This window comes from Myotis brandtii, unplaced genomic scaffold, assembly GCF_000412655.1.
Source record: "Myotis brandtii unplaced genomic scaffold, ASM41265v1 scaffold243, whole genome shotgun sequence".
In the NCBI taxonomy this organism is placed as follows: domain Eukaryota; kingdom Metazoa; phylum Chordata; class Mammalia; order Chiroptera; family Vespertilionidae; genus Myotis; species Myotis brandtii.
In genome coordinates, this window is record NW_005359195.1 from 372,162 (window position 1) to 383,320 (window position 11,159).

At 36.8% G+C, this 11,159-nt stretch overlaps 1 protein-coding gene across 1 annotated transcript in view; it reads left to right on the top strand.

Annotated features, from left to right (window-relative positions):
* The first annotated feature begins 342 nt into the window (after positions 1-342).
* Positions 343-11,159, top strand: part of HNMT (histamine N-methyltransferase) — a 30,045-nt gene continuing 19,228 nt past the window's right edge. The window contains exons 1-2 of the mRNA XM_005867012.2: positions 343-701; positions 4,678-4,730. Coding sequence (XP_005867074.1) covers positions 565-701; positions 4,678-4,730 — 190 coding nt within the window. The 5' untranslated portion in view covers positions 343-564. The remainder of the gene's footprint in view (positions 702-4,677; positions 4,731-11,159) is intronic.

Consider the following 11,159-nt stretch of genomic DNA (forward strand, 5'->3'; position numbering starts at 1 on the left):
TGATAGTTTATTCTAAAGAGACTTCCTAAATCACAACAAATTAATCAGTATTTGAAGAAATGCAGCAGATGAGTTTAAAGTTCAACTGTTAAGGGACATGAAGGCTTAAAGGTCCACAGAAAGCAGGAAAGTGATGACAGTCATATGACAAAAAATTCTGCAGCTATAAATTTAAGGAAGCTCTTTGTAGCTGGCGCGTTTACTTCTGATGGTCACCTTTGGCCCTGAAAGCAGCCACTCACTTCCCCACTTGGAACTTACTCCTGGGCAGCTGCTGACAAAACAGGAAGTGATTAGAATGTCATTTGTTTTTACAACTCTCTGAACTTTGGGAGTTTTAAAACAGGGGTTAAAGTATCAGTGCAAAGTCCCATATAAAGACTGACTTAGTATTGAGCTTTGCACAGCAGCCTTTCCCTTGCCAGTTACATTCAAAACAGCAAGCTTTTTTTTTTTTTTTAAATACAAATTGGTGGGGGTGGGGAGAGAAAAAAGGAACTGGGAAAAGAAGGAGAGGGGAAGTTAAACCTTCCCTCCCTCCCTGTCTTCCTCAGAAAACCAAACATGGCATCTTCCATGAGGAGCTTGTTTTCAGATCACAGCAGATACGTTGAATCTTTTCGGAGGTTTCTCAACAATTCCACGGAACACCAGTGCATGCAGGAATTCCTGGACAAGAAGCTGCCAGGCATAATAGCAAGGTAACAAAAAAGGACGCTTTGTCAAAGGGACAAGCCTCCGCGTTTTCCTTTCAGTGATAGATGGGTGGAGCCCAGCCTGCAGGCTGGGCGAGGGGGATAAGAACCGCCACTGATTGCAATGCCCGCTCCGCTCCCTCTTCCTCCCACTGGGCTCCTTTTCCTGTGATTCTTTAGTGCGACTTTTGCTTTAAACATTCAAAGGATCCCATTTGTGCAGCATTTCCAGCTGCATGAAGATAAGCATTAACTATTTGAAGGCACAAATCCGTGTTCATTTGGGAAAAGAGAAGATGCAAATCTTTGAGTTCAGATTTTTTTCATCCCTCCTCTAAATTTTGCATTAAAAAAATGCCCCAAAAGGGGTCTAATATTCTTTTCATTAGAATCAAATATAAATAATTACCAAATAATATTTGCTCCTGAGGACTGAGTGGGTGCCTCTCAGTTCTCCTAATATCCATTTAAATTCATTTTTCTTATCTATTATTATAGTTATCACGCTCCAAAAAAATTGTCTTTTCCTTTCAACTTAATATTAGCAATGTGGCCCAAAAGAAAAAGCATTTTCCTATTACCAGTGAACCTCACTAGTTCCTATCCTGCGAGCAGACTGCTTTTTTTGGTGATTAATGTGTTCAATTTGTGCCAGGGCTGATAAGCATTATGGGAGTCACAGATTCCACATGCTAAAGATAATCAAATCACCTATGTAGGGGTGGATTGCTGTAATTTACTCTGCTTCAGGAAATAATGATGGAAACTGGGAAGAAATGACTGTGGATCCAATCAGCAGCAGCAAGGGAAACTGAAATGTTATCTTTTGCTGGCTTTCTCTAGTATAGGCCTGAAATTCTTTCCCCCATATGGTACTCTGCCTGACCAGAGAGACCTTGCCGGATGTATATGGGATTGTTTCCCTTTCTATTTTTTATGGCTTAGTTTTTAATATGTTTTAATTTTTTTTTAATATTTCAATTTACAGTTGACATACAATTTAAATGTGTTTTTTAAAAGTAGAGTATTATATAATTTTAATAATTAAAAAGTAATAGAATAATGGTGCAAAAATTAAAGCAGACAGCAAATTCAAACTTCTTATCTTGGATCTAATTATAGTTTATTTCTTTGGGTCTTCTTGTTAATTTCTAAAGTTGAAAGTAATGAGTTAATTTCTGAGTTCTTTTGCAGACCTAAATGTCTGTGTTCATGTCTGTAGCTATCCAGTTACTTGGTTTTCTTTAGCCATCAGTGTGGTTTGAAGAGGCACCATGAATGGATATACATAATAAATGATGACCCTTCTCTTCAAGGTGTATACCATCCAACTGGAAATACTGAATGTGGAATTTTTAAAAGACTCAAGAACTTTCAAAGGCATAAATAAATTTCATTATAGTGGTAATATATAATTAGAAATTATCTAAATCAAAGTATCATTTATTTAAAAAATAATCCCCCCCCATCCCCCGCTACTCCCTCCCAAAGTGATGTTTGGAATGAGCTTTAGCTGAAGGAGCTTTAAAATTGCTGCTAAACGTTGTTTCTAAGTTATATAAATACACAACATGCCTGCTTTATTTTTCATTCTAAAAAAACTTTCTTTGAAAGTCGAATGGTTCTAAAAAGCTTATAACAACAACAGCAAAAAAGAAAACACAAGAAAAACTGGTTCCTTGCCCTACCCACTCCCAACCCTGACTCCCATTTTCCAGAGGCAAGCACTTTCAACATTCTGCCAAAATCTTTTAGTTGTTTCTGATAGAATTTTCTTTCCTAATTCTAAATAATAATTGCTAATATTTGCTGTGTGCTTGTCCTGAGTAGACAGGTCTAAGAGATTTACATGAATTAAATCATTTAATCTTCATACTCCCCTATGAGTTAGATACCATTATTGCAATCCTATAACATATTATTATTATTCTATTTCATGGGTAAAAAAGAGGCAGAGAAGTTAAATAACTTGCTCAAGGTAACAAATCAATAAACTGGGATTTCAACCTTGTGGGGGACATCCTGCCTACGTGCCTTATAAGGCCCTCGAAATCATTTGGTCTGACCCTGCCAAGGCATTAGGGGTGAGTTAATTAAATGTTTGACCAAATATATCAGGCTAATTTTTAAAAATATATTTTTATAGATTTCAGAGAGGAAGGGGAAGGGAGAGAGAAAAATATCAATTATGCAAGAGAATCATTTGTTGATCAGCTGCCTCCTGCATATCCCTTACTGAGGATCTAGCCCACAACCCAGGCATGTGCTCTGACAGGGAATCAAACCGTGACCTCCTGGTTCATGGGGCAATGCTCAACCAATGAGCCACACCAGCCAGGCTAGCAGGATAATTTTTAGGTTGATAATCGTGTACTGCCTACAAATAATGTTATAACTGTCCAAATGGGCCTTGGCAAAAAAAAGGTGCCCACCCATATGATCCATAGCCTCACTGTGCTATCCACACATATGAGCATTTTAAAAAATTAATCAAGAACATAAATAGGAATGGGTATATATATATTAAGACTCATGATTATGAGTTGGAAGATAATTAGAACTAAGGAAGGCAACTCATTCATAAAAGTCCTTGACTCTGCTTTCCAATTTCTTTAACTTTAGCCAAAGAGCAGACGTGTTTACATCCTAAAGCCCAACAAACAAATGTACTTTCAGTTCACGTCTCCCCTCTAGCACTTACCCCTTTTCTTTTCACTCTTTCATCCTATTTCAACAATCTCTCTGGATCTTTCTCCTCTTTATCAAGCACACTTTAAATCCCACTGTCATCTGGCTTCTTCCCTCAACCTACTTTTAAAACTGATATTATCAAATATATTCATATTGCCAAATTCAATGGAGATTTTCTTTTTAAAAAAATTTTCAGTAGTACACTCTGCCACCTTTGACACTACAGATGGCTTTCTCCTTCTCTAGTACTCCTATTATATCTCTGAGCTTTGCTGTTTTCCTGTCTTCTTTTTGTATGTCCCATAATCCAGTGACTTTTAAAAGTTGGCATTGCCTCATTATCCCACTACCCTTCTAAGTATCTGCAATATCCTTGGGTGATTGGAATCTACCCTTCTAATTTTGACCATTACTTTATGACAATAATTCTCCAGAATACATCATTTATCCAGATCTCTTTCTCACCCAGAGTAAATCTTGCATATCAAAATGTCCAATGAGTTCAGATTTATCAAAAACAAAATAAAACAAACAAACAAAAAAACAAAAAGAAAAGCCTTGAGAACACATACTAGTAACATTGCCATCAAGCTATATTCTCCAGTTTCCTTTTGAGCACCATGCTTCACCAAGTCATTGTGCATTCGCCAAGCCTGAAACTTGGCAGTCATTGTGCAGTCAGACTTGTTTCTGACCCCTTTACATCAACCTAAAGCAAGTCATAGTGTTGTTTTCCAGGCCATAAATTCCACTCTATTTCTAATACTAGAGCTATAATGTCAGGCTTTATCATCTCACATATTGCTTGAGAGCAAAGGAGTGTCTTATTCATTTTTATCTTCTCAGTGCCTAGATTAGGCATACAATAAATGTTTGCCTGTTTGTTGAAAATAGCAAGAAGAAAGGAAAGAAGGCAGACATAGAGATAGTATGAATCACCTCAACCTTTCCCCATATACAGCGAATGCCTAATTACATCCCAAGACTCAAGGACTCACTTTTTCTTTTCTTGTTCTCCAAATCAATTCTCAACAAATGATTTACCTTACCTCTGAGCTGTTTATAATGTGCTTCTAAAAGTCTACCAGTTCAAGATTGTTAATGAATAGAACCTATATTTCTAAAGATTTCTAAAGGCAGCAAGATAACTACTGAAAAAAATTGGAATCTTTCATGTTGGCCTAGCTTTCGTTCACTGTAATTTTAAGCTGCTCTCTTCAACTAGACTTAATAATCAGATTTTTCCAAGCATCTAGCACATTTTTCTTAAACTACATAATTTTTTTTTCAGGATTGGAGACAAAAAATCAGAAATTAAGATTCTAAGCATTGGTGGAGGTGCAGGTATGAATAACACATTTTAAAATTTGAATTTCACTCCAGACTAATGTTGTTTGATGGTAATATTGTACATTCTTTAGGAAAGCTACTTTGGGAAGAGATTAGGTTATTAAAACTAGTAAGGGCAATACCACTTCAACTAAGGTTAATGTCCCCATAGATCTAAAGGGTTTACGACATCAGCCTTCATTACTATCTGTAATGTGGATAAGTGTAGCTTTATTTTTCATAAATGGAAAAACATAGGATATATTTGGTTAACTTTTATCCAAAATGATTTAACTGTTCACAGAAAAGGAAAGTTTCATAAGACATTTCTTAAGGTTGTACCACTTCACTTTGAAGTGTGGTTCGTGGACTGGTTGCTGGTTTGTAAACAGTCCAGGCAGAGATAAGAAGCCTGCACTGGAATGTAAATAAATGCACAGCTCCCTTCTTTGAAAACTTGCTGCTATGGGGAAAACTATGCTGAATGACATAATTGATTTACCCTCTTGTAGACCTACTCTTTGAGTTGCACTTGCCTAATGCATTCCTTTCCTCTGATTTTGTTCCAAATCTGCCCTCTAAGAATTCAGCACACTCCCCAGCCCCCTTTTAAAAGCTTTTCATTGTATTACTACTCCTAGAGCCAGTGCCTTTACCTTAGGGAAAAATGGGGAGTCTGGAAAGATATATTGAGGTGGGCATAGTTTCTGACTCTGCCACCAATGAACTATGTGGCCTTTGCTGAAACCTAGGCTTCAGTTTTCTTATCGGCAAAATGGGAACAATGAATCATATCTCATAGAGTGGTAGTGAGAATTATGTAGATAACACTTATAAAGTGGTTAGCACATTGTTACTGTTCCTATAAGGTGCAGGCTGGTCCCTTTAGCAAAACAAAACAAAAAATTTCATCACCACACTTAGTCTCATATCAAACTCCTGAATTGTTTGCCTTATATTTAAGTTGCTAGTCATCTGGAGGCCTGAGTTAATATATTAACACTAGAGGCCTGGTGCACAAAATTTGTGCACGGGTAGGGTCCCTAGGCCTGGCCGGCGATCAGGGCCCATCAGGGCCTTCTGGCTGCCGGCCGGGACCTTCCTTCATTCCACACCGCTCCCTGGTGGTCAGTGCACGTCATAGGGAATGGTCAAAGTACCGGTTGGTGGAACTCCTGAGGTGACAATTTGCATATTAGCCTTTTATTAGAAAATGTAGTCATATATATTGTTCTATATTACTCCTTCCCTCCCTCTCTCTTTCTTTATTGTTTTCTTTTCAAACAATCACTACTTAGTATTTGTTACCATTTGGTACCAAGTGGATGTTACATAGGGACAAGTGGTAATCTCTTGAGTCTCTTAAGTGTAAGAGTTTTAGTACCACATGAATGAGTGAATTGTTGGCCCATATTAACACAAAAATAACCAAGAACATGCTAATGGAATAAGACAGCTACTTTTTCATGTTATTATTTGTCCATTTATCACAAAATACACTGTGATATAATGTAATAAGGATTAACCCGTAAAATAATTTTACTTTATTATCATCTTTCACCAAGAAAATAGAAAATAACAAGGACAAATAAGAAAGGATATTGCCATGAATGATCTTATAAAAATTGTTTAAGCTAAAATATTCCATTATTTCTTACTGGTATTTTAAATCCTAAGGATTATAAGAGTGATAAATTGCCCAGAGTTAATTCATTTAACCAAGACAGTCACTTCCAGTGTGCTTTGCATATGCGTTTCAGGCACCCAACAGGCAATGATACTATCATTTGATAGTGTCACTTGTACTTGGACAAGAAGAGAAGCCCTACAAGGAAAAGTAATTAAAAACAATCTCTATCTTGGCCAAATTAATTGACCTTTTAATATAAAGTTAATTGCATTTCTAATGTAAATTTATCCAGATGCTTATAAACTATCTAGAAAAAGGAACAGTTGGCCTACACAGTGATTCCTTACATAAAGGTGCACATAGGGGCTCATTTAAAGAATTTATCAAAACAAAGGGAACAATACTTGGAGTTCTTCTGACTGAGCCCTAACATTGTATTAAAAACAAGCTCTGCCTTGGGGATGATATGGGCGCCCATTAAGGGCACTCTTCATAAGAAATTTGTCAGAAATACAAGAAAAAAATCCAAGAGAAATTCAAGGTATTGATACTTAGCTTTCACTGTTGAAGTGAGCTCTATGAAATCAAAAGCAATACATTTAAAATCCCTATGTCTAGATGTCCTGGCACAAAAGAGCAGTGCTTCGGGGGTAGGAGACACCCCACTCAGTTAGTTTGAGTGCTCATACACCAACTGGGAGATGCTCACCTGATAACCTGTCATTGCCTAACTGCAAGCACCTTGCAGAAGAACAACGTGGGTGAGAAACTTCCTATCCTTGCCTTAGAGAAATGGTCTCCTTAGAAGTTCCAGTCTACATTGGGTCTGAGACTTTTGCATTATCCTGTGGCTTAAGTATCCTTCCAAATCAGTCACTGAACTCTAATCCCTGGCAAACAAGGTCACTGGCCCTGTCTGGTACCTTTGGCTCAGCTCCCAGAATGCATCTACCTCAGTCTTAGCTTATAGTCCTGTCTGGTTTTACCTCCTAGGTGTTCTCCTCTTGGTTGCCCTGACACCTGCAGATCGTCTTCTGCATATCTTTGTTGCAAATATCCTCTCTGCATTCATAATGCTGCTACCACTTCTCCCCACCACAATGGAAAAACATACAAAAAGCAAAACAACTAAAACTTTCCTACGTGAAACTGCTGCTTTTATATCACTTAATGCTCATGCTCTTTGGTGGCCTATTTGATTTCCTTTTCAGAAACACAAGCGGGCGGTGCTTGTGTACCCTTTCTGTCTCCCGACTCTTCTGTAAGGATCGATGTTTGTGTGGAAAGGGTTTCAGTTAAGAGAGAATGTAAGGTATTTGAAGAGATGTTTGAAAATTCAGGTTAGAAGCCAAGCAATAATTAGGACTCTGAGCAGTTCAAAAGAAAGGAAATCAGTGCCCAACATTTTGATGTCACCTTTAAATAATCTATGTAAATAAAATACAATTGCTAAGCAGTACTGCTATTCATAGATTATACAGGAAAATGTATGAAATAAATATGTGAACCAAAAACAAAACAAAAAAAGAGAGAAAATCAGGAGAAAAGCAAATCATGGACAAAAATTCAGACCATGTAGCTTTTACAGAGGTCAAACTGGGAAGTATAAAGTCCTGTGCTGTGAGCTTTAATGAAATACAATGAGCAGCTCCGATAGCCTTATTCAAGGTCTCAAAGTATTCACCACTGCTTTTCAGATATTGAGAGCAACTGAATTGTATTCTAAGTCTCATAGAATATGCTCTTTGGTCCATCTTTGACATTCATGCTTCCTAAAATTAAGCCACTCAACAGAGATCCATTATTATTCAACTTTAAAGAGTGTTGTTTAAATAGTACATCAAGAAAAAGAAACTTTTGCTAAGGAAGAACGCTATTAATTTATAGTGTATACACTTTTGCCTCCCAAAATGTTCCAGAAGGCAGTGTGGGCAATGTGTTCTCCTTGCTCTGGGCTCTGCTTAAAGGAGAATCATTTTATCTGCTGCACTGTTCAGTTCTTCAAATGCCAGAAAGTTTTATAAGGGTTAGATAGGACTATAACTCAGTTTTATTTTATCCGGCTTTCTACTTCTATTCTTGTTAACCTATTGTGTACCAACTCAATTGCCATACCCTATATAATAGTATATACATATGTTTATAGTTTTTTAATCCACTGAAGCAACTCACATATGAAGCACAAGTGGTCTGAACTCTCGCATAACATTTTTGTTGTTTTTTTAATAATATTTCTGACTTATGTTGACAGAAGTTAGGTGGTTTTCTTATACTACAACATATGGACACCAGCATTCCTACAGGGGTTACAAAATAAAGAGTTTAGAGACCATTAACATCCTCAATTTATAAATAAGAAAACTGATAACCACCAAGACAGAATAAAACTCGGGTCTCTTGATTTTAGTCCAGTACAAGAAATTGTACAAAACAATATAGACATTAATTTTTGACTTGGCAAAGGAGAGATTAGGTACTCAATAATCACCAGCTGTTTGAAAACCTAATCTTAGGAAATTATTAACCTTTTCTCTTTTCATAAATGACATGTTAAGGTGACACAGAGGTTTAGTTTTCTAAGAGAGTTGGTAGAAGTGAAACAAATAATTAAGGCAGAAACAGGAAGAGCCAGTATGTCCGCTTTTGCAGCCAGGAGGTGGTAAGTAGCAAAGGTTAGTGCTGTCCAGTGATTCAGAGTAAGTCAATAATCTATATCAGCAAATTGGAGAAATATAGAGAATTGGAGGAATTTTTGCCCAGAAAATATGAATGTGCCTTTCACCATTTTCAAATATTTCCTGCTGATCAAACTCCAGAATATTTGCCCCTAAAGGGCCAGTGGTAAAAGAGAGAAAGATTTATTGGTTCAGTATTAGAGTTTACTAATGATCAAACCTGTCCAGAAATGAGAACACACATTTTGAGAGGTAAAGACCTATAGATACATGAACTTGTAAACTTCATCTCAGCACAGGCTGGAGAAATACTTATCATACATGCTATGGAAGGGACTCAGGCACTGGTTTCTTAGGTGGTTAGGCTGTTAAACATACTTTTAATAAAAATAAATAAAAAGAAGTATGATCTTGTGAGTAACCTTCTAGAAAGAGGTAGGCAATTCTCCTGAGTGGTGTGGCTAAGACCATGTTTGGTTATAATTAAGGAAGTGAAATTTATATAGGACTTCTACATATGCAGACAATTTTTAGTCTTCATTTTAATTGCTTATTACTTGAAATGAGTAAGAGCTGATTTACTTATGTGCAGCATACTAACAATTACTCCATTATTAAGAAAGATATGAACTCTAGTGATTCACTAATAAAACAGGATTTAGGACCGTCTACTTCAGGTAACCAGTTTGGGGCCTCAGATGTAAAGGCATTCATAACTATATTACTTAAAAATAAACTATTCTCCATATATATTTTTACCAAAAAAAAATAGTGTACTTCATTGTATTGTATGTAAAACTTTTGGTGAACATGAAAGTATTTTGGTTAAAGACAGCTACATTTCGGATTTGAGACAACTAAATATGATGCTTACTATACAACATTGGAGCCATTGTCTTTAAAACCAGAGTAAACAAGATTGGTTTGGCTAATTCAACAGAAAACAGAAAAACATGGGATAATGAGTAGATGAAGATGAAACTATCATTATTAGCAGATTAAATGACTATATACTTAGAAAAACAAATAAACTCAGTTATACAGCCTTAGAATAAGAATGCAGTAACGACCTGGATTCAGGTAAAATAGGTAAGAAAAACAATGGTAGATCCACATTCTTTTTTGTTTTTGTTAATATTTGAGCATTTTTCATGCACAATTTTGATTCTTTAAAATGTAATTGACAGTCCCTGGCATGTGGTTATCTGATTTTGCTGAAAGATAAATTTGTATCTTGCCAGTTTGGGACAGTCTTAGTGAACAGGCTTCTGCTTGACACATACTGTTGAATAAAACTTTCTGATTCAATGCAAAAACTCATGCAGCTCTGGTGTGGGAGTCTGTTGTCATCCTCGGTTTATGCAGACTGAACCCAGCAATACATGCCACAAGGGGTGTGGGCAGATTATAGAGCAGTGATGGTGAACCTATGACATGTGTGTCAGAGGTGACACGCGAACTCATTTTTTTGGTTGATTTTTCTTTGTTAAATGGCATTTAAATATATAAAATAAATATCAAATATATAAGTCTTTGTTTTACTATGGTTGCAAATATCAAAAAATTTCTATATGTGACACGGCGCCAGAGTTAAGTTAGGGTTTTTCAAAATGCTGACACGCCGAGCTCAAAAGGTTCGCCATCACTGTTATAGAGCTTGGGGTCCACACCCAGGGTCTTCTGCAGCTTAGTCACTTCTAACAGTAATAAACTGATGGAAATGATGTTAAAGTATTTGCTAATAATATACTTAATATAAAATATTTTTTAAAACTATTTGAAGAAAAGTTCAGATATTTACTGAGAACTATTTGAGAAGATTTAGAAAGCCAATATGCAATAGTGATGAGGTTACAATGACATGGAAGCTTTCATGTACAGAAGGAAAGGGTATGAAAGGAAACAAAAGGTTCTGGAAAGTAATGTGGCATTATGTATCCAGAACGGTTCTGCTATTCTTCTAATACACAAAGGGCTGGTCATGCTGTTTGTTAAAATAGTGATGTGCTTGGTAAATAGCCACTCCCCTGATGTCCCATCACAGAACCAACCGCTGCTTCAGCTCCTCCTCCTGGACTTGTGTGCATCCCACCTACCCAGGCCCCACCTACTCTGGGACCCGCCTCCCCCCCCCCCCCC